Raw genomic sequence first — 24685 nt, forward strand, 5'->3', positions numbered from 1 at the left:
AGTGCCTCCAGAACAGTGAAGACAGGTCTTCTGATGCTAAGTTTAGTGTTATGGTTTTAAAGCTTAGGAGTTAGTTAAGAAGAAGCACTTATCTGGTACTGCTATGGTGTATGGAATTTCCATATGCATATAAAGACATTTTTAGCTGTATTTGAATTACTGGTATATTCTTATGGGCTGTATAAATTGCCATTTTGATCAAATTTTGTTAGCTCTTTATGACATTTGAAAATACCATTGCACTATGACCATATAATATGACTGTATCTTTAAAATCTTTTTAAATAATTTTGTTTATTAAATAAGTTGGTTCTTGAGATCAGATACCAAATATTAGTTTCTCATTTCAAGAAAAAAAATGATTAAATTCTTTCCCTAGGGTGACATCACTTCCATTCCTGAACTTGCTGACTATATTAAAGTTTTCAAGTAAGTACACAAAGCGGAGGGCTTCCAAATACTATTAAATAAGTGTGGTCAGGTTTATAGTTTACGTTCACATCATTGAAATTTACTATAAGTTTGGCAAATTGCATCTGTAGAAGCACCAGTTAGATGAACACTAAATTATAATGAGAGGAAATAACCATTTTTACCAAATTAAAATCACAGTACTCATTAAGTTGTTTTAGTTGGAAAACATTTTTCTTAAGGAGGAAAACCCCATGATTGTAACTTAGGCTGCATCGGGCAGACAGCGGCACATCACGGAAAGCGACCATCTGGGTGAAAGCTCAGCACGGGCAGCTGCTACTGCCAGCGGTTCAGTCCGTGTTCAGTGTTCAGAGCCCCAGGTTTTGTTGAATTCTGTTCATTTGTTCAAGGACATTTTACACCATATTTCCCCATGTATAAGAGGCACTTCTTTCTGAAATATTTAGGGTCTAAAAACTGGGTGCGTCTTAAAACACTAGTTGTAGATTTTCTTACTTGCATTTCCTGCTTTTTTGCGCTTGTTTTTGCGCTCATTGTTGAAGACGTAGATGGGGACAAGCTAATGGATGGGAGTTTTGACAGTGAAGAGGAGTTATATGAATTTTATGATGAATAAAACTTGAGCTCAGTAACTTTGTGTAATAATTTTTTTTCTCTAAATTTCGGGCCCCAGAATTAAGGTGCGTCTTATACATGGGGAAATTAAGGTTCCAGTTATGTTATTTAGACTTTCAAACAACCAATTGAGGCATGTTCCACAGGATCCCAAGACTATGAGGCAGAAAGGGGAAGGGAGGGGATGTGGAGCAGGGGTCCCCAAACTTTACACAGGGGGCCAGTTCACTGTCCCTCAGACCCTTGGAGGGCCAGACTATAAAAAAAACTATGAACAAATCCCTATGCACACTGCACATATCTTATTTTAAAGTAAAAAAAAAAACAAAATGGGAACAAATACAATATTTAAAATAAATAACAAGTAAATTTAAATCAACAAACTGACCAGTATTTCAATGGGAAATATGGGCCTGCTTTTGGCTAATGAGATGGTCAATGTACTCCTCTCACTGACCACCAATGAAAGAGGTGCCCCTTCCAGAAGTGCGGTGGGGGCTGGATAAATGGCCTCAGGGGGCCGCATGCGGGCCGTAGTTTGGGGACCCCTGGTGTGGAGTATGGTAGGCAGAGCCGCTACAGAGTAAACCAGTTACTGTAGCTAAACATGAACAGCTCAACACATACAACTCTTCTGAAAGAAGGGCATGACTTCAGGTACTGCTGCCTGCCCCCTTTCTTTGCCATTTCTACACCTTTGTCATCTACCTGTACCTTTATCTACTCCCTCATGACTGCTCTGTCTTCTTTATGTTTGACGTTGGAGTGGCAGGTAAAGTCACCGTTGAAACACATCCCTGAGAGAGGGCAGTGTCCTCACTTTAGTCCCGCCAGGCGGACTGGCCAGTTCAGAGTGCTCCAGCAGCAGCCCTGCAGACCCCCGTTTGCCTGTGCGTCATCACAGGCCCTGGGAGATTTCCAGTTCCTGGCACTACTTCGCATTTCTTTTCCTGCCCTTTCTATGTGACCTGCTCATGATACAGATGGCTACAACTGACAGAAATACTAGATGTTGGTCCTCCTGTCTCTCTCCTCTGCCCACTCCCTGTTTGGGAGATCTTCCTGAGCAGACTGTTGGGGAGGAGGGGGCAGATCCAGTAACAGAACATGGAGTACAGCACACTGGCCAGCGGGAACTGGATAACTGAATGCAGCCCGTGTAAAACTTGGCCTTAGGCTTTTACATCGTGAAACTCTGATGATAAAACAAAGAATTGATACAAAGTTATTTCAAAAGTGGTTTTCTCTTAATTTTATTTAACACATAGGCCAAAAAAGCTGACTCTAAAAGGTTATAAGCAATATTGGTGCACCTTTAAAGATACATCTATCTCTTGCTACAAGAGCAAAGAAGAATCCAGTGGCACTCCAGCTCATCAGATGAACCTAAGAGGTAAGGAAGCCTGGGGATGGCCAGCGCTGATGGTAGGATACCTATTAGCTAACAGTCAGTAAACCTCACTTTGCTGGGGGGAGGGGGTATTTCAGCAGTTTCTGCACTCCTGTGTTTAGATAGATATTTTTTCCTTCTTGTCTTGGACTTGCCTTAGACTACTTCTGTTGGTTCTTCACACTGCTCCTCCTTCACCTCTTGCATCTGATGGATGCACTGCTTCAGGTAGTAGGAGAAGCTCCCCCAAGTTCGTCTGCTGCTCCTGCCGCTGGAGGACATCGGCATGCCTCTTGCTGTGACTTCTCTGTAGGGCCTTTAGCTAGTCTTACAGACTTTTGATGAGCTTCTCACTTGTGATACTAATCACTAAAACCACCTGGCTCACTTCCAGTTCAGAACAAAAGTCTCAGGAACTGTACCCCTGAGAACCACTGTAGATAAACCCGTCCTAAGTTGAAAATACATTTAATACATCTAACCTACTGACCATCATAGCTTAGCCAACTTTAAATGTGCTCAGGCCTGGCCAGTGGGGTGCAGTGGACAAAGCATCAACCTGGAACACTGAGAACCCAGGTTCTAAACCCCGAAGTTGCCAGCCTAAGGGCGGGGTCACTGGCCCAACTTGAGCCCGCAGGGTCAGGGTATGAATGAAAAGCAAGCGATGAACAAATACAGTGATGCAACTACGAATTGATGCTTCTCATCTCTCCCTTCCTGTTTCTGTGTTCTCTCTCTCTCTCTCTCTCTCTCCCCCTCCCTCCCTCTCCCAACCCCCTCAAGGAAAAAAAATGCTCAGAACATAATATGACCCTGTACCCCTGTTCCACCTCTGGACCCCCCCCAAAAAAAAAAAAAACCCCTGCTGGCACACAGGACACTGTGGAGGGTCGGTTGTTTACCCTCACGATCACGTGACTGACCAGGAGCTGCCGCACTACTCAGCATCCTGACAGTGTCGTTCGGGGTATCGCTAGCCCTGGAACAGATCAAAATCCCGAATTTGAAGTACAGTTTTTATTGAGTGTATATCACTTTCACACCATTGTAATGTCAAAAAATTGTAAGTGGAGTCATTGTAAGTTGGGGACTGTCTGTGTGCCCTTGGCACCTGGTGTGCTTGGTAGAGGAGGCAGTAGACTGGCCCCTCACTGCTCCATGCTCGTTACTGTGCCTTCCCTCGCAGCAAAGGCTAGAAATTAAAATACATTTTTACACTCATTTCTAGATTCTAATCAGATGCATTCATATAAGACTTAAATTTCCAACGGAGGTAAAGGGTTGGAGAGGCAGAACTGCGAAGGGAGTGGGTGCTTCTGGCTGCGCAGGCAGCCCCCCCCGGCGGGCGGGCCAGCTCTGAGCATTGGGGGTCACTCCCGTCCACCCAGCCACCTCCTTTGGGTTACATTTTACATGCACATGTGTTATTATATAAAAAGTACCGAAGAAAAAGGTCCCCTGACTCATTTCACAAAAATGATTCCCAAAATAATCTCACCTCACTTAAAATACCAAGGTGTTTTTCCTGATCTTTTTTCTTAGAAAATTGTACATTACGGTAGTTTTAGTATACTTCCACAGCATTTCCAGATCTGCATTTTATTTTCATCTGCCAAGCAGTCATCTGAACTGTTGTTCTGGAGTTGGACGCAGAGTGGAAAGAGGAAGCCTGTCCCGGGAGAGGGCGCCGTGCCCAGGTGCCGGGCGGTCCTCAGACTGTCTGCCTCGCCGCCTTTCTCTCCCGGTCACGAATTTACCTGTGTCTCCACCAGTGTTTGTTCCTCAGACTCCGTTTTAGCTTTCTTCTTGCTTACTAAACTACCCAGGGTCAGCTCAGATTACCCACTCCTGATTGTCTTCTGGCTCTGTCCTTTCTGTCCCGGTCCTACCCTTAACCTCCCCCCGCATGACGGAGAAGTCAGGCCCTGGTATGGAGAACGGCCCACACGGCGCTCTCCCCCACCCCACCCGCCCAGGCCCCGTCAAAGGAGCACTTTTCCGGCACATCGCAGAGGATGACAGTACTAGCCTCAGTATCAGATGGCCAGATTCTGCCCCGCCACTAAACAAGTCCTGTGGTTTTGGAAAAACAGTCTATTTGGACCTCAGTGTCTTCCTCTGAGAAATGAATCTATTGGACTAGTGCTCCAAGGTCCCTGAGAGATCTAAAATGTGAAGTTGTAAGAAACTCAGTTCAGCAAATATGAATTGAGCTCCTGTGCCACAAACTGCTAGGTACTAGATACATGAGCAAGAACAAATTATAGTCCCAGCCCTCAAAATGTTTAGAGCATGTTGGGAAGATAAACAGTTATAATTTGGGCAATAAGCAGTAGTTTAAAAATTAAGTAATGGGTCAAGGAGCAAGGGGTTAAGGGCTCTATCATCCAGTCTTCAGTAATGGTGGAGAGAATGAGGAGAAACCTCAGGGAAAATGCTGTTGCATTTAGGATCCAAAAGAGAAACCATTCCTGGAGGAGGGTGAGTTGGTAGAAGAGCCTTCCAGGCAGAGACTGGTGTGCAGAAATGCCGGGGAGGGGGCATCAGCACCCAGGGTCGGTGCCGCTGGAATGCAGGTTCAGGAGGACGAGCACTTCCTCAGCAGCTGCTACATGTGGTTTCTGCTGACACGGGAGAGGACGGTAGAAGGGTTTGGCAAGATTTAGTGGATAAAAGTTTCAACTGGCTGGCAGCAAGCAGTGAAGTGCCACTGAAAAATTAACATGAAAATGACAGGATCCTTCATATTTATATGGGCTACAGTTTAGAGGAGTGATTCAAATTCAGTTAATGATAGTGATTCAAATTAAGGTTATCAGTACGGATGGAGAAAGGGTACAAATTTAGTAGACATGAGGAAGTTTAGTCTAGACTGCCGGATTGACTTGGGTGGGGTGAGAAGGAAAGGACTCGTCTCTGGCTTGTGCAGTTAGGTGGGTAGGGTGTCACTGAGACTGGGAAGAGACAAGAGCTGAGTTTGGGGAAAAGGTAAGCTTAATTTGGGGATATTTTAAATTTGAGGTATTTGTGGGGTACCTATTTGGAGATAACCTGTAGGCATTGGATCATGGGAGAGATCCATACAAGAACAGAACCCTGCAGAAGACTCCTATTTAAGGGACAGGGCATATTAGAGGAAGAAAAGCTTGTAGAGGAAACAAAAAAAATGCATAGAAAGATTGTGGAAATAATGTATGATGGAAGCTAAAACAAAAGTTGTTTAAAAAAGAACAGTAAACTCAGCATCAAATGCTACGGAAAAAGGAAAGATCGTTAAGCCTCCATAGGATTTTGCCACATTGAGGTGGTCAGTGGCCTTAAGAACAGATTCAACAAATTTCAGTGGCGTAGTGACTATGAGAGTCAAAGTACAGTCTCTGAGAAGTAAATTAGAAACAAAGACAGCTTTTTAATGTATCTTGTCTATATATGACAAGGAAGGAGGAAAGAGGGCAGTAACAAAGAGGTATAAAGAGGAGACAGGCATTTTGTGGTTTAAGATGGAGTCCAGGGCCTGACCAGGCGGTGGCACAGTAGATTAAGAGTGTTGGACTGTGACGCAGAGGAAGTAGGTTCGAACCCCTGAGATCGCTGGTTTGAGTGCAGGCTCACCAGCTTGAGCGCAGGGTCACTGGCTTGAACAAGGGGTCACTCGCTCTGCTGCAACCCTCCAGTCAAGGCACATATAAGAAAGCAATCAATGAACAACTAAGAAGAAGGAGCTGCAACAAAGAACTGATGCTTCTCGTCTCCCTTCCTGTTTATCTGTCCCTATCTGGCCCTCTCTCTCTGTCGCACACACACAGAAAAGATGGAGTCAAGGAAGTTAAATGCTGATGGAAACCTCACAGTAGAAAGAAAAACCTAGTATCTGGGCCAGGGAGAGGATCTTGGATGGAGCAAGGTTCCTGGATGGTACAGACCTCAGCCCGGTTGGAGCTGCCTTTTCTGCTGTGTGGGAGCCAGGGCAGGCTAGGTTTACCTGGTGCTGGGGCAGAAAGCTGTGGGAAATTGACTTCTAGTGGCTTTTGTGTACCTGGAAAAATAGGTGAGGCTGTCCCCTGAGAGTGAGCAGAATAGGAGACCTGAGAAGATTTGAAATAAACATTTTGAGAATGTCTGTAAACAGGATTTCCAGTGTCAAGGCCAGGATGAGGCTGGGATCTGTGAATTTCTAGTGAAACCCATCTGCTCAGTTTTGTGACATTTATCCCCTCCCCTCTTACAGTGCTCAGCAGCCTGAAGAGAGGCAAGTACAAGATAGATCAGTGGTCCCCAACCCCCCGGGCCGCAGACCGGTACCGGTCCATGGGCCATAAATAACTTACATTATTAACGTTTTATTTATATTTAAGTCTGAACGATGTTTTATTTTTTAAAAATGACCAGATTCCTTCTGTTACATCCGTCTAAGACTCACTCTTGACGCTTGTCTCGGTCACGTGATACATTTATCCATCCCACCCTAAAGGCCGGTCCATGAAAATATTTTCTGACATTAAACTGGTCCGTGGCCCAAAAAAGGTTGGGGACCACTGAGAGATGGTTGGATTGAACCAGGCTTCAGGTTTTGCTCTGTGTGTGTGATGGAAAGACAGTGAGTCCAGGGAACTGGAGGTGATACCTGGAGAACAGGGTCCGGGCTGGACTGGACTGGGGAGAAGGAAGAAGTGGAAACACGTTGCTGATGTCCCGGCAGAAAGCTGAGGGGTCGTAGGATAGGGTCCCTCAAAGAGTATGAAGAGAGTTAGGGTTGAAGATCGTGATGGGAACAGGCTGTTTGCATTTAAGAACTCAGAGAAATAGTCATTGGGCTTCAGTGAAGTCCAGCACGTCCCCATGGCAACGTGGAGTTGAGGCCGTAGGCAGTGAAGACTGTGGCCCAGGGGGTGCCTCTGCCCACTGGCACCGAATTCCCACTCACTCTGTCTCTCTTTTTCATTTTCTTAGGATTTTACTTACAAAAGAGGCCTAGTTATTACAGGATTGTGTACTTTAAATCCACTTGATTAATTAATGGAATGTTTCAAAAGATTATATATCTTCAAATATATTTGTTTTAACTTTGCAGCTTAACACGTTGCCACACCACTTCCTCAGAGTTTCTGATGCTTGTAGAGAGGGAGTTAAATGCTGTGGCTATTTATATGTAGAAAATGTGTTTTAAAAAAAATAAGGGGGGAGAAGTCCACCAAACATTAGGAGTTGCTTTTGGAGGAGTGGAGGGTCCCCTTTAATGTGTTTCTGTGTGACGGAATATATGCCAGCTTTAACATCTGTTCCTTCTGTGGTAGTGATATAGAGGTTTATTATTTTTTCTTTGTACTCGGTTCCAAGAGAAGTTGCTCCAGTACAAAGAGCAAGGTAGCAGGCCCTGCTACAGTTTACATTTGTCATTGTAGAGCCTACTGAACAATTTTGCAACATACTGGCAGTGACATGGACTAGGTACAAAGGACCGAAATACTTTGCAGCAAGCTTTGATATGCACATTGTCTCATTTATCCTTCCAGCATCCCTTTGAGGTAGAGTTTAAGGTCACAGGTAATTTGGGCTTAGAGATGTAAAATAAATTGGCAATTATTATTAAGTGGTAGAAAAAAGTCTGGAAACCAAATCTGTCTGATTGTAAAGCTCTTCTCCACTGTATTATACTGGCCACTGATTATTTATACCAACCATTACCCCATTACCTAACTGGGTACATGCTCAGTAAATTTGTGTTTTCTCCTGGAAGCCGCTGGCTCAGCAGAGCTGATTACAGGGCTCTGAAGAGGTTCCTGGATAGTTAGGACCAGCTTAACTGGCTGATCCCCCTCACGCACTTTAAGGCATAATAAAATTCATCAATTCTAACCAGAACAATTTAACTATAGAAAGATATTTTTAAATCTCTATACATTTAGAAACTTAAAAATCCTAAGTAACTTAAGATTCAAAGAATTGAATGATACTAACACAGCACATATCAAAACTTGGGGTGTGAGTTGGGGCTTTGGGTAGTATCTTTTTTAACAGGACCTTTCCTTCTCTTCTCAGTTGAGTTTTGTGAATTGTGAGGGCCGCAACCTCTGTGCTATTACCTTTCCTCTATATTAGATCGCTCTGACTCTTTGCCCCCCTTCCAAACAAAGTTACTGGGCATAAAGAACTTATAGATTCCCTGACTTATAGATTCCATAACAGCAAAATTATGCATGTTAAGATGCCACAGAATGAGGGACCCCTTTATTGCCTTAGGATTTCTTAAAAGTAAATTTGACCATCCTAATAATTTTTTTACTACAGGATGTGAAGTCACCCCAGATGTAAACATTTCAGGCCAAAAATTTAACATTAAACTCCTGATTCCCGTTGCAGAGGGTATGAATGAAATCTGGCTTCGTTGTGACAATGTAAGTTTTCCAATTAAAAGTAAACCTCAATTTTCTTTGATTCCTTAGTGAATTACCCCGTCATCCTTGTATTCTATACTCTTAAGACCCATGATGTGATTCGGTTCATACCTCGGTATTTCTTTTCAACAGGAAAAACAGTATGCCCACTGGATGGCAGCCTGCAGATTAGCCTCCAAGGGCAAGACCATGGCAGACAGTTCTTACAACCTAGAAGTGCAGAATATCCTTTCCTTTCTGAAGATGCAGCATTTAAACCCAGACCCTCAGTTAATACCAGAGCAAATCACAACTGATATAAACCCTGAGTGTTTGGTGTCCCCTCGCTATCTAAAGAAGTATAAGAACAAGCAGGTACCTGATTCATATTACTTCATCTACTGTTTTCTGCTCATTAGTTTAACAGTTTTGTATACATACTTTAGTATCCTCTCTTACACAAAACTTTTGAGTTTTAATTGGTAATCTTAATGTCAGATCAGGTGATAGAATATAAAATCGGAAATAAGTATCCGTCGGTCATTTTAAATTGGTCATTTAAAAAACATTATTTTGGTAGATAATGAGGTAGAATAGTTGGGAATATATTTATGCTAAACAACTTGAGGAAATCACTCTTAACAGGATGCTCATTCAGGGAATTAAATACGGTCTATGCTTGTGGTCTTTATGCACTTTTATTCATTTCCCAACAAAATCTATACTGACTCTTCTTGCTGTTGAAATGGACTTTTTCATCTTTGGAAGTAAATTTTACCAGGATAGAAATAGTCTACATTTTAACATCGTCTTTTCTTAACATTAACAGTCAAAACCTAACCAAGAATTGCATAATGTGACAAAGTTTGGTAAATTTTCATTGAAATTCACTGCTTTTGTTCACTCTGTTTAGAATTCCTTTCCTGGAAGTTAATACTATAAAAGGATTGCTATTTAGGAAAATGGTACAACATTAAAGGTTTTTTTGCAGGGGAATTTCACTTGGGATAACCCCCAGTATTCTCTACACCAAACATCCTGCCATAAAAGGAAAAGGCTTCAGCTTGGAAGGAGGGAGGTGAAGAAGACCTTTAAAATAAATATTTTATTTTTATCTAGTTTCATTTTGATCTTTAAGGAATGGTTTTTAAACATTACTGAAAAGGCCCAGTGAAATACCCAGAACACGTAGTAAATCTTAACTTCAGAATGCTTATCAGATGAGTCCGGAATCACTTAACCAGAAATTTAAATACTCAGGAGTTTTAATCACCAAGAATGTGTCTTTAAGTTTCTGAGGTTGCGTAAGCCCCGTGGGCCTGTCGTGTGTGGGAGTAGTGAGGAATGGGGGTGCCACCCAGAGAGCCCGGGGAATGCAGAGTGCAAGTTAAAAGGCAAAGGGAACCAAATACTAACTTATTTTTATTCTTAGTAGTTTTATGAAAAGAAACGTTCAGAAAGGGGATTCATTTGACTTCAAAGGCAATGTATAAATTCCAATCTTAGCGATCTTATCTTCACTATCAAATATCAGGAGAAATGATCTTAAAGTGTAATTGTGAAAACAACCAAATGTTGGTTTGCTGTCAAATTTTTTTAACGATAGTTTCCACTTTAAAAAGTTCTAGACTAGGTTGTCAGCTGAACACACTTTTTGAGGACAAAGACTGTCCTCAATGGGCAGGACAGCAGGATATGTGTGGTCTGTGGGGAAGGTCCTTCCAGCCTGTCTTCCACGTTGTCATCTCATCAAATGCACATCCATTTTCAACCCTCCTTTCCAAAGACTGGACTTTCAGGGGTCGTTTCTACAGTTCGTTAAACCCTCCTTTCCCTAACTAGCCTGACAGGTTGTTCCCAGCAGGTGGAAACCGTGTGTTGCCCTGACACCTAGTAATGCTGAGGGCAGACGTTCAGTTGCTGCTGTGTCAGGTGCTGGGCTGGACCTTGGACCCTGTGCTCAGCGTTTGTTAACCTGTAATCCAGGGGCATTCAGGGGTCAAGCAGATATGTAGCCCTGAAGGCAGTCATCCCTGCCAGGGCGAAAGTGCATCGCTTTCCTTTGGGTTCGTCAGGATAGCCTTTGTTATATTTGTATCTACTTTAATTCCTCAAAGCTATAAATTAATTAAACTTGCTGTGAATATTTTCACATGAATGTGGCTCCCAAATGGGACTCTTACATTTTAAAGACAAGAGTTGTTCTGACGTTTTATCCATGTTAATCCCAATTGAGATGGACTACTATGTTTATAGCCACGTTTCTAGTGTAGCGTATGGCATCTCTTTATTTTCCCTTCCAGGAAAAAGGATGCAAAAAACAGATGGTAATTGAGGGGTTGCTTTTCTGGTGTAAAGAAACAGTATGTTCAGGGTGCTTATTTTATGCCTTCAGCTTATTTTTGAAGAGTGTTGCATGGATCATATTATCTGACTCAATCTGAGACAATACTGAAGGCTTTTAAATATTAATTTTGATTTTGCTACTAAAATAATTAGCTTTATCCTAACCAGTAAAAACCGGTATGTGAGGAGGAAAAGGGGAATTTGCTCTTTTTATTTTCTCCCTCAACCTTCTACCCTTAATTTTAGTAACACTTAACCTAAAACAATATGGAGTGTTTCTCAGATTCCAAATGGAAATCGCCTGCTTCCTCGTTTTCATTTTCATGCTTGCATTTACTTTGCTTGGTTTCCACCTGAAGTCATTTTTGCATGGTTTTGGCTGGAATTTTGGTTTGCAGTTTACTGCAACTTTTTCTTTGCTTCATTGCCATTTTTTCTGATTGCTTTTTTTTTCTCTCTGCTTCCTTTTTCTTTTCTTCGCATTGCCATCTGCAGCCAGGCTATATAAGAGATTTGGTAAGTTCTTCATATTGATCAAAAAAGAAAGTAGAAATACTTAAAGCCCTAGCTACAGTCTCCCCTCAGGAATTAATTTCCTGCCACTCCTGTGGGAGTGGCCTTCCCGAAGTGAGTATAATGTAAATTGAAATTTAACTTTAATGGACGATTGATTCCTTTAGAAAAACTTTAAAATTATGGTAATAAATATTTCTTCTGCTAGAAACTTGTATTCTAGATACTCATTCTGATCATATATCCTGATGCTAAATTTAAACATTCCCATGTATATAAGCATTAGAACATGCCATTTTATAATAGCAGTATCATATGTGTGTATTTGGAATATGTCTCTAGACTGGCAGTTAGGTACTCCTAATAGTTGAAATATAAAGAACTATTAGGAGTACTGAAACTGAACTATTAGGAATAGGAAACTGAAACTAAGAAGAAATACATGAAGATCTATTTGGAAAAGTCATTTAACTAAAATTCCCAAATGTAGCTTTCTAATACCTGCCCTTGCAATGTATGATTTTGGGGTGGGGCACACAGTTCGGTTTTTTATTCTTTTTGTCTTGAATCTACCATGAAAGAAGAGTGTCTAATGGCAAAGTGATGTTGATGTTCGGTCGTATTTAGATAACAGCAAGAATTTTGGAGGCCCATCAGAACGTAGCTCAGATGAGTCTCATTGAAGCCAAGATGAGATTTATACAAGCTTGGCAGTCCTTACCAGAATTCGGCATCACACACTTTATTGCGAGGTCAGTGGTACCTTTTTATTTAATCTACTTCGTGTAATTAGAAATTAAACATGAAAGCTACTAACTGAGACCCATTAACCTGTTTTACAGTAAAATTTAAAGAATGTTGGAATGTATTTTCTATACTTGTAATTTTTACATTAAAAGTTCAAAATGATTGCATTTGTTCTTATTTGTATAAGACTAGAGTTAAGAACACACATCTTGAAGGAAAATAGATCAACATGCTTCCCAACCCCTGATATGTTTTTAAATATCATTTACTGTGTTTTTGCTGCTACAGGTTCCAAGGAGGCAAAAAAGAAGAACTTATTGGAATTGCATACAACAGACTGATTAGGATGGACGCCAGCACAGGAGACGCCATCAAAACCTGGCGTTTCAGTAACATGAAGCAGTGGAATGTAAACTGGGAAATAAAAATGGTAAGCCATAACAGTGCTCCTTGAACACTGCTAAAAATTAGTACATTAAGAATAAAAAGCCCTATAAATTCTTTAGATTATTTGTACTGTTACTTCTTAAAGTATAATAAATATGGTTAGTTATTACTTTCCCACTTAAACTTTTTCATAACTAGCCCAGTATTTAAAATTCTAAGAACATAATGCTCTACTTAGAATATTGCCTGATATTTTTTTTAAGGCCGTTGTGAGTTAGATGGATTTTCCCTACTTGACATGTGAGGACACTAAAATGTAGAGGCCTTAAGGGCTGTCACTGTCCAAGATCACAGACTCGTAACAGCATCAGGATTCAGACAGATGTTTAGGGCTCCAGGCTGGCATATCTGCTACCATATGTCATGCTGCCTCTTGCCTTGGAGTACATGAGTATCATTTAAAATAAACAGAATCTTTTACTAATTAGTCATTTGTTTTAAGATCACTGGGTTTGTTGTATCAATTCCTGTTACTTCATTAGCATCTCATATTTCTGAAATATTTAAACATGATGCCTAAAAGGTTAACTATCTGAAGCAAATACTAAATTAAACACAGGAAGTAGGTTTTCTCCCAGGACTTGAAGAGAGACATTCTCATTAATTGAGTCACCAGAGACCGTTTGGGAACTTAATGACCTGAACCCCTTGTCTTCCTTTTCAGAACGTGACAACTAAGAGGAGGCGGGAGAAAGTAGGAACCTTTCCTTACTCTTTGGACTTGAAGGCATTATTAGCTGAGGACTAAAAAGAGTATTTGAGGACCAAATACTGTGTGATGGGGCAGACCTTAAATAGCACCCTAGGTTCGCTTCGAGCTGCCCTCTGGGGTCTGACTGGGCTCACAGTTCTCTGTCTGTGTTCCAGGTCACAGTGGAGTTTGCGGATGAAGTGCGGCTGTCCTTCCTCTGTACTGAAGTGGATTGCAAAGTGGTTCATGAATTCATTGGTGGCTACATATTTCTCTCAACACGGGCAAAAGACCAAAACGAGAGTTTAGATGAAGAAATGTTCTACAAACTTACCAGTGGTTGGGTGTGAATAGAAGTACTGTGTAATGAAACTCCATGCCATAACAATATTTAACTTTAAAAGCTGTTGTTTGTTATATGCTGCTTAATAAAGTAAGCTTGAAATTTATCATTTTACCATGAAAACATTTTTGCCTTACCAGACCAGTTACCTTGTGCACTAACAAGCACGACAGTTAACCTGCTCCTGATACAGTGTATGAACCTGAATACGGCACATTCCTAGGGCCGAGGACTGAAACCGAAGTGCTGGGCAGTCAGGGACAGACATCACTGGCTGAAGCTAGCCAGAGGAAGAACTCAAGCCATCTACTTCACAGCTATCCAGGGCTTAACCTATATGAAGTCTATTTATCATGTTTAATGCATGTGTTTTAATGTACGTTTAATTTGACCTCGTGTGTTTAAAACATCCTACTTCTTCTGGTAACCTTTTAAAACGTTCCCCTCCCCGCCCCCAAAAATCAGGCCTACAAAAGATGTCTGATAATGATGTCATTGTTTAACCTTGAAGGAAGATGCTGTTAGTGTGTTATGCTTGGTTTATTTGTTTTTGTCCTTGAATAAGCATGTATGTATATTGTCTTGTGTTTTTATTTTTACACCATATTGTATTACAACACTTAGTATTCACCAGCATATTCACTGTCTGCCTAAAATATGCAACTTTTGCATTATGATATGAAGTGAAGGTCTATGAAGTATGCATTCTGTGTAATAATGTACAAACACAAATTTTATAAAATTGTACAGTTTTTTAAAAAAATTTACTCACAGCTAGCAAATGACTTAGATACGTAGCATCTTTACATTAATTAAATGCTTTTAAAATATAATGAATGTGCAGTTTTAATATCTGCTAAATTAAAAATGACTTCAATCTAGTCATGATTCGCCACAATGTCCTTAACTCGAAGGCCTGGACTGGCCGTGTCCTGTCTCTGCTGCGCTGTTCCCGTCTGCGCCGGTGCTAGTTAGCACTCCTGGCTCACACAGCCCAGGGGGGCCGGGAGGGTGGGCTACTAGTGTTGTCCAACAATCCACGGTTTAAAGACTGTATAAATGCATTTTATTTTAAATAAAAGAAAAATCTTTTATTTAATGTTTATGTATTTCTTGTTTTTATAGTTTGTAGAAATGAACTTTTGCCTTTTGGAAATGCTTTCCCTACACCTTGTGTTATGAGAAACAATTTTCTAGTATTCCAAAATGTTACTGTACTGCTCACAAAAATTAGGGGATATTTCAAAAATGAATATGAAGCGATTAAATATCCCCTAATTTTTGTGAGCAGTAGATGGAGATAACTTAATCTCCAAGACAAATTCTTCCTTAAAATGAGAATGTCTCATTTTTCCTACTAAGAAATGAACTGTATAATATTTAGATGTTGGAAATGAGTTATAAACAAAAATATGACGGATTAACATACATTATTGACTTGTGCAGAATTTGTTTTTTTAAATAAGCAAAATGACTCGGTTTAAAACCACTGCCCACATTATTAATGTCCCTGTTACTGCTACCATTTATTAATTCAGACTCAACACTTAGCCTTGTGCCTTTTCTCCTTGACCTGTGCATTTAATCAGGCCAAGTCTTCCGGATTTTCTCCCTCATGCAACCTTGTGTCTTTCTCGTGCCGTTGCTACCTATCACTGCCACCAAATCCGGTCTCCGTCCTGGGCTGCTGAGGTGCAGCCGACTCTTAAAGCAAAGCTCAGTCACATTCTCCAGGGCTTTTCTCTGTGTTCGAAGGCCGGGTCCTAACAGACCTCACTCCAAATTCAAGAGCTCCTTTCCATTAAAAATGAAAGTTTTATGTAATATATTCCCTTTCCTCATCTTAAGTACAGGCCACCAATTTGTATAATCACTTGCTAAAAGCCCTAAAATCTATTTAGACTATGACAATCCAAGTTCTTTATAGTCCCAAAGCCTCCCCGCAGGTGAGAGCAGCCTCTGCTGCTTTTCCTGCCTCAGGTGGGCCCCACTGGCCTCCCGTCCTCCCGGCGTTCTGTGAGAGGAACTCAGGCCCAGCACAGACCAGCTGTATTTCAGCTCCCTGGTTCCTGCTTGCCTACAGCATAAATGCCAGAGTTCTGTGTCAGTGCTCAGAGGCCCATGGTCTGTTTCCCAGCTCCCAGTTATCTTATGACAGCCCTGCATTCCAGTCTAAACTGGACAGGTCACATTTGCAGACACACCACTCGCCATCTCCATGTTCTTTCCCAAACCAGAGGTGTGTTCATCCCCAAACCCGCCAGTTTTTACCTTTCCTGCATTTTAGAAATTTGAGAGCGTTTTTCTTCCACTAATACCTCCAAATTTTCTTGTTGCCAGAAATTTTTCTTCATTCTGAACTACTGTTGGTTTTGGTCTTTTTGGAACTTCAGAGCAATCATCCTAATTATGATTATATCCCATTTTCCCTAATAAATTAATACCTCCTTGAGGACTAGGTCTGAGCCTTATGGTTTCCACCTAGGATCAGTTAACATTCATTTGTTAAATATAAATAACAAAACTTGAAAATCAAGGAATTATTACAACTCAGAGTTTTTACAGCCTCAGCACAGGTTCATATGGAGGAAATGATCATGTTTTCTGCACAGCAACGATGTGCTATGAATTTTGCTACATGCTTTCCCATATGTTAACTCTTCTAATAAAGAGTCATACCGCCTGACCAGGCGGCGGCGCAGTGGGTAAAGCGTCAGACTGGGATGCGGAAGACCCAGGTTCGAGACCTCGAGGTTGCCAGCTTGAGCGTGGGCTCACCTGGTTTGAGCAAAAAGCTCACCAGCTTGAGCCCAAGGTCGCTGGCTCAAGCAAGGGGTTACTTGGGCTGCTGAAGGACCGCGGTCAAGGCACATATGAGAAAGCAATCAATGAACAACTAAGGTGTTGCAATGCGCAATGAAAAACTAATGATTGATGCTTTTCATTTCTCCATTACTGCCTGTCTGTCCCTGTCTATCCCTCTCTCTGACTCTCTGTCTCTGTCTCTGTAAAAGAAAAAAAAAAAAAGTCATACCATCCTGCCTCATTTTATAGATGAGGCTCTGAGAGGCCAAGTGACCTATTTAAAGTCACACAGCTATAATTAGTTGTTGCCACAGCAGAGCTGGAAGTGGAGCCTAGATTTCTATCTCCCTATCCAGTATTGTTAAAAATAACCCTTCATTCCTGAAAAATTAGAACTACCACATGACCAAGCAATGCTACTTCTGAGTTGTGGGGGGTTTTTTGTTTTATTTTGTTTTGTTTTGTTTTTTGACAGAGAGGGACAGACAGGAAGGGAGAGAGATGAGAAGCATCAGTTCTTCATTGCAGCTCCTTGTTCATTGTTTGTGTTCTCATATGTGCCTTGATGGTGGGCGGGGCTACAGCAGAGCACGTGACCCCTTGCTCAAGTCAGTGACCTTGGGCTTCAAGCCAGCGACCATGGGGTAATGTCTTTGAGCATGGGGTCGCTGGCTTGAGCAAGGGGTCACTCACTCTGCTGTAGTCCCCCCGATCAAGGCACATATGAGAAAGCAATCAGTGAACAACTAAGGTGCCGCAACAAAGAATTGATGCTTCTCCTCTCTCTCCCTTCCTGTTTGTCCCTATCTGTCCTTCTCTCTGTCTCTGTTACACACACAAAAATACAGGCACCCTATGTTCATTGCAGCATTATTTACAATAGCCAAGATATAGAAGCAACCTAGGTGTCCATCAATAGATGAAAGGATAAAGATGTGCATACATACAATGGAGTATTAGCCATAAAAAAAAAGGGAAATGGCTGCTATTTGTGACAACATGGATGGGCCAAAGGTTATGCTACGTAAAATAAGATGAATCCCATATGGTTTTGTTTATATGTGGAATCAAAAAAAAAATTTTTTTTCATAGAACAAAGTGATGGTTGCCAGATGGAAGGGGGTTGCGGGGCTGGGTGAAAAAGGTGAATGGATTAAGAATTAGTAATTGCCAGTTATAAAAATAGTCACAGGGGCCCTGGCCAGTTGGCTCAGTGGTAGAGCATCAGCCTGGCGTGCAGGAGTCCCAGGTTCGATTCCTGGCCAGGACACACAAGAGAAGCGCCCATCTGCTTTTCCACCCCTCCCCCTCTCCTTCCTCTCTGTCTCTCTCTTCCCCTCCCACAGCCAAGGCTCCACTGGAGCAAAGATGGCCCCGGCGCTGAGGATGGCTCTGTGGCCTCTGCCTCAGGCGCTAGAGTGGCTCTGGTTGCAACAGAGCAAGGCCCCCAGATGGGTGGAGCATCGCCCCCTGGTGGGCATGCCAGGTGGATCCCAGTCGGGCGCATGCGGGAGTCTGTCTGACTGCCTCCCCCGTTTCCAACTTCAGAAAAATACAAAAAAAAAAAAAAAAAAAAATAGTCACAGGGATGTAAAAGTACAGTACAGCCAGTCAATTATGTACCATATTTCCCCGTGTATAAGATGCTCTCATGTATAAGATGCACCTTAATTTGAGGGCCTGAATTCTGAAAAAAAAAAAAATGTATTGCATAAAGTTATTGAACTCAAGTGTTATTCATCATAAAATTCATACAACTCCTCATCACTTGTCCTCATCTGTGTCTGAGGATGAATCACTGTCTTCAACAATGAGCGCAAAAACAAGCTCAAAAAAATGGGAAATGCAAGTAAAAAAATCTACTCCCGCTGTATAAGATGCACCCAGTTTGTAAACGCCAAATTTTTCGAAACAGTGCATCTTACATATGGGAAAATACGGTAATAACTGGTTTGAGACTTAGCAAGGTGATCTCTTTGTAAGAAATCTAATGTCTAATCACTATGCTGTGCACCTGAAACTAACATATTCTATGTCAACTGTAGTTGAAAAATAAAACAGCAAAACCCTTCAGGAATCCCGAGGCGCCGTATTGGTAGTGGTCTCTACAGAGACGACATCAGTCTAAAAAGCACTCTGGCTGGGGTCTCCAGGGATGCTTCAGCTTTCTGCTATGTGTGACTCAGTGTCATGTGGTCCAGCCGAGATTTCTTGGACTCTGTTTCTCTTAAATCATCAAGTTAGACACCTGGAAGCCCCTGATGTAGTTAATCAGGGATCTTGCTACAAATTACTTTTTACACAACCTTGAATTTCATAAGTCAGGAACATAGAGACATAACTTTTCCTTTTCAGTTCTACTGAGGTATAAACTGACAAAACTGTAAGGTATTTAAAGAACATCTTGGTGACTTGTTATGTATATATATCACGAAAGGATTCCCACCGTCTACTTAACATGCCCACTGCCCTGGAGACATGAACTTTGTAGAAGGAACGCCACTTGCCTTTCTTGAGCTTCTGCTCTTACACAGGCCCAAAAGTAATGATGTGGCAGACTGTATTTGTCCCATTTTTCTCTCTTAGTAAGGTGCTTTTAATTAGTTACCAGTTAGCGATGCTTTGGGATCAGGCCAGCCGCGGTTCCTGACTCTATTCTGGTCAGATACCTTACTGAGTTAAATAAGAGGTTGAAAGTATCGAACGTTGCACCTACATTGAATATGGTAGTTTCCCAGTAAAACATTACAGGTGTGTTTTGTTAATCCTCTGGAATGCCTCCCTATCCTATGCCTTTTAACTATTCTACCATCTATAACAGGGATCCCCAAACTTTTTACACAGGGGGCCAGTTCACTGTTCCTCAGACCGTTGGAGGGCCAGACTATAAAAAAAAAACTATGAACAAATCCCTATGTACACTGCAAATATCTTATTTTAAAGTAAAAAAACAAAACGGAAACAAATACAATATTTAAAATAAAGAACAAGTAAATTTAAATCAACAAACTGACCAGTATTTCAATGGGAACTATGGGCCTGCTTTTGGCTAATGAGATGGTGGTGCCCCTTCCAGAAGTGCAGCGGGGGCCTGATAAATGGCCTCAGGGGGCCGCATGCAGCCCGCGGGCCGTAGTTTGGGGACCCCTGATCTATAAGTCTGACAAAGGCTGCTGCTGTTTCTATTCTAATCCCTTAAATCTTGGTAACACTTTCACCACTCTGATAATTCAGAAAATAAGAGCACGGGGCTCTCTGAAACCCAGTAGCAGGCACTTCTGTAGCTATTGTAGTCTCTCCTCCTTTTTGAAGCCGTGTAGCTGTGAAGACAACGAGCGGACTTGCTGTGTGGGTAGACCTACCAGACACGGTACAATCGCACTCAGCTGATCAAGCTCCTGTCAGCTCTACACAGTGATGTCCCGGTAGCTGTTCACCGAAAGCTCTGTGCTCCTCCTCAAAAAATCAACTGGGTCTTTATCTGTTTGAACTGCTTTGGCATTTGGCAGCTCAAGAGTGAGGGAGGAACAAAAACCAAAATAAGAAAAAGAAAAAGAATTGGGGGAGATAGAAAAGAGACGGGAAATGGGAAATTTTCAGTCTGGGTTAAGAGGAATGAAATTTTTACAGTGGATCCCAGAGGCACCAGGACAGGAAACAGAATAGCAAAAATAAAAGCCTTATCTGGTGACCTTACTTCCCATGTGCATAATTCCTCTCTTGCCTTCTCCGCTTTATTTAATAAACAGTCCGGTTTCCCAGGCTGAACGTGTACATTAAAATTCTCTGCTCCCTCAGTAAACAGTTACCAGCACACACATACCCCTAGTTAAGTTTCCTTTTTGATATTTATGCATCAGCCTGCATATACTAAAAATTACAAGCACTTAAAATAATTTGAGATCATTATCTCATGAGATCTAATTATAGTCTCATGCGGCTTCATTGGCCAGGCATTATCTGTATTACCGCTCAGGGAAGTGGTCCAAGTTCAATGTTAATTAAATTTGTGATAAAAACAGCACAACCAGCCAAATGGGTTGAACATATCTGTATTAATAGGGTTTGTAGATACCGCATGATAAAGAGGACAACACTATACAAGCATTAATCCTCAACTCTAAATTTTGTGAAAAATAAACATGTTTACTCTCAGGTTTACCAAGCAGAACATCTAAATCTTATATCTATCTTTCTTACCTAATTATGAATTCAATTAGCTCTGAGAAGGAAATTCAGAAAATGTCATTACTTCTAACCCAGGACAGTAAAAAGCCAACAATAGTTAAAAGATGCTTAAAGAATAGGTGGGGGAGTAGCCTTAGCAGACAGCAAGGAGTCAGTATGAAACTATAGCAAAAGTGTGGTGCCGGCCCAGAGATCAATAAAATACGCAGTCCACACAGAGACTCCAGGAACAAACACACACACAAATGGAAACCCGAGTTCTGAGCCAGCCGTCCAGATCAGGACGGAGCAGAAGGGCACCAGGTGATGGTGCCAGCCGTTACCTTTATGAAACAAAGGAATCTGGACCCCTACCTCATTGAGGAAAGCTTTTTTTTTTTTTTTTTTTTTTTTTTTGTATTTTTCTGAAGCTGGAAACGGGGAGAGACAGTCAGACAGACTCCCGCATAGACTCCCGCATGCGCCCAACCGGGATCCACCCGGCACGCCCACCAGGGGCGGCGCTCTGCCCACCAGGGGGCGATGCTCTGCCCCTTCGGGGCGTCGCTCTGCCGCGACCAGAGCCACTCTAGCGCCTGGGGCAGAGGTCAAGGAGCCATCCCCAGCGCCGGGCCATCTTTGCTCCAATGGAGCCTTGGCTGCGGGAGGGGAAGAGAGAGACAGAGAGGAAGGGGGGGGGGTGGAGAAGCAAATGGGCGCTTCTCCTATGTGCCCTGGCCGGGAATCGAACCCGGGGCCGCCGCATGCCAGGCCGACGCTCTACCGCTGAGCCAACCGGCCAGGGCCAGGAAAGCTTTTATGATAAGGTACAAAACATATAAAGCAATCGCATTAAAATGAGAACTAAAGGTTATAAAGTATAAACAGGCAAATCAAATTGGGAGAAGATATTTGCAAAACATAATGGACAAGGCCTGATCTGTGGTGGCGCAGTGGATAAAGTGTCGACCTGGAAATGCTGAGGTCACCGGTTCGAAACCCAGGGCTTGCCTGGTCAAGGCACATATGGGAGTTGATGCTTCCAGTTCCTCCCCCCTTCTCTCTCTGTCTCTCTGTCTCTCTCTCCCTCTCTCTCTCCTCTCTAAAAAATGAATAAATAAATAAAAATTAAAAAAAAAACATAATGGACAAAGGATTAGTATCTAGAATATAAATACTACACACATGCTCAACCGATCAGGCCAAAAGAAAAATGGATAAAACATTGCATTGGGTACTTTACAAAAGGTAGAAAACTGAATGGCCACAAACATCCATGGAAAAACAGGCACACAGATCAATAGAATAGAATTGGGAGCCCAGAAATAATACCATATGAATGTGGGCAAATAATTTTTGACAAAGGAGCCAAATACATACAATGGAGAAAAGAAAGCCTCTTCAATAAATGGTGCTGGAAAAACTGGAAAGCCACATGCAAAAGAATGAAACTAGATTATGGTTTGTCCCCCATGCACAAAATTTAATTCAAAATGGATCAATGGTGCCTGAGCTCTGGTGATGCAGTAGATAAAGCGTCAACCTGAAATGCTGAGGTCGCCGGTTCAAAACCCTGGACTTGCCTGGTCAAGGCACATATGAGAGTTGATGCTTCCTGTTCCTCCCCTACTCCTTCTCCCCACCACCACCCCGACACTCTAAAATGAATTATTTTAAAAAAGGAATATATTCTATCTAGTCCAATAAACCAAACAAACAAAAAAACAAAATGGATCAAAGACCTAAATAGAAGATCTGAAATGAAAAATCACATAGGAGAAAACACAAGTACTAACTGTATGGCCTTGGTCATAGAAAACATTATATTAATTTGACCCCAAAAGCAAGGAAAGTAAAGGCAAAAATAAATGAATGGGACAGTATCAAATAAAAAGCTTCTGCCAGAAACCTTGACTGGTGGTGGCACAGTGAATAGAGCATTGACCTGACCTGAGATGCTAAGGTCTCAGGTTCAAAACCCCAAGGTCACCAGCTTGAGTGTGGAATCATCTGACTTGAGCCTAGGCTTGCCAGCTTGAGTGCAGGATCATCAACATGTTCCCAAGGTCACTGGCTTGCAGCCCAAGGTTGTTGGCTTGAGCAAGGGGTCATTAGCTCAGCTGAAGTCCCCAGTCAAGGCATGTATGAGAAGCAATCAATGAACAACTAAAGTGATACAACTACGAGTTGATGCTTATCTCTCTCTCCTCCCCCTCTCTCTCCCTTCTTCCTTCTCTCTCTGTCTTGCATGTATGCATTAAAAAAAAAAAAGATACCACCACCAAAACAAAAAGGCAACCAACTGAATGAGAGATGATATATGCAAACAACAGCTCCAACAAGGGGTTAATATCTAAAATATATAAAAAACTCATACAACTCAACACCAAACAATCCAATTTAAAAATAGGCAGAGGACGTAAACAGATACTTCTCCCATGAAGACATTCGATGGCCAACAGATATATGAAAATATGCTCAACTTCACTAGCTAGGGAAATGAAAATCAAAGATACAATGAGATATCACTTCACACCTGTTAGGTTGGCTATTATCAACAAGACAGGTAATAACAAGTGCTGGAGAGGCTGTGGAGAAAAGGGGACCCTCATCCACTGTTGGTGGGAATGAATGTAAACTGATGCAGCCACTATGGAAAACAGTATGGCGGTTCCTCAAAATATTAAGAACAGAGTTACCATATGACCCAGCAACAACTCTCCTGGGTATCTACTTGAAAAACTTAAAAACAGCCTCTGGCCATTTAGCTCAGTCGATTAGAGCATTGTCCCAAAACACCAAGGTTGTACGTTCAATCCCCAGTCAGAGCACATATGGGAAGTGACCAATATGTGGAACAACAAATGAATGTTTCTCTCTCCCTTCCTCTGTCTCTCTAAAGTCAGTCAATAAATAAAATTAAAAACTCAAGAATATTTATTTGCAAAGATATATGCACCCCTATGTTCACTGCATCATTATTCATAGTGGCCAAGACATGCAGACAACTAAAGTGTCCTTTGATGGAGGAGATTGAATAAAGAAGAGGTGGTACATATATACAATAGAATACTACTCAGCCAGAAGAAAGGGTGAAATACTGCCATTTGCAACAACATGGATGGACCTTGAGATTATTATGTTAAGCATAATAAGTCAGAAAAGCTAAGAACCATATTATTTCACTCATATGTGGGACATAAAACTAACATTGAAACTCACAGACACAACAGTATGGTGGATATCAGAAGGAAGGGGGTTGGGGGAGTTGTAAAGAATAAAGGGGGTCAACTATATAGTGACTGAAGATGATCTGACTCTGGGTGGTGGGCGCACAGTGCAATGTACAGGTCGTGTATCACAGAAATGTACACTTGACACCTCTATGATCTTATTTCAAAAATCTATGGAACCTGACCTGTGGTGGCGCAGTGGATGAAGCGTCGACCTGGAATGCTGAGGTCGCCGGTTCAAAACACTGGGCTTACCTGGTCAAGGCACATATGGAAGTTGAAGCTTCCTGCTCCTCCCTTCTCTCTCTCTCTCTCCTCTCTAAAATGAATAAATAAAATCTTTTAAGAAAAAAATTAAAAAAAAATCTATGGAAAACTGTTCAACTTCACTAGTAATTTAGAAAACGGGAAAAGGACAAATTTTAAATACAATTAAAATATAGTTGCACACAGTGTATTTGTAAAATTTTCAATCTGACGATATCAGATATTGCTAGTATGCAGTCACTGGAATACTTTGACATCATCTAGTAAAATTCAAGAAGTACCCTGGGACCCAGCAATTACAACCCTCAG

At 41.7% G+C, this 24685-nt stretch overlaps 1 protein-coding gene across 6 annotated transcripts in view; it reads left to right on the top strand.

Annotated features, from left to right (window-relative positions):
- FERMT2 (FERM domain containing kindlin 2) overlaps window positions 1–14998 on the top strand; it is a 92781-nt gene extending 77783 nt beyond the window's left edge. For 2 of the 6 annotated variants that reach the window (XM_066273747.1, XM_066273749.1), the window contains 9 exons: window positions 380–429; window positions 2319–2443; window positions 8732–8838; window positions 8971–9192; window positions 11121–11144; window positions 11659–11679; window positions 12304–12428; window positions 12712–12853; window positions 13738–14998. In XM_066273747.1, coding sequence (XP_066129844.1) covers window positions 380–429; window positions 2319–2443; window positions 8732–8838; window positions 8971–9192; window positions 11121–11144; window positions 11659–11679; window positions 12304–12428; window positions 12712–12853; window positions 13738–13911 — 990 coding nt within the window. In that variant the 3' untranslated portion in view covers window positions 13912–14998. The remainder of the gene's footprint in view (window positions 1–379; window positions 430–2318; window positions 2444–8731; window positions 8839–8970; window positions 9193–11120; window positions 11145–11658; window positions 11680–12303; window positions 12429–12711; window positions 12854–13737) is intronic. The other 4 variants (XM_066273748.1, XM_066273751.1, XM_066273750.1 and 1 more) reach the window with 2 other exon arrangements.
- Window positions 14999–24685: the final 9687 nt, after the last annotated feature.

The sequence above is a fragment of the Saccopteryx bilineata genome, chromosome 4 (genome assembly GCF_036850765.1).
Source record: "Saccopteryx bilineata isolate mSacBil1 chromosome 4, mSacBil1_pri_phased_curated, whole genome shotgun sequence".
NCBI classification, from domain to species: domain Eukaryota; kingdom Metazoa; phylum Chordata; class Mammalia; order Chiroptera; family Emballonuridae; genus Saccopteryx; species Saccopteryx bilineata.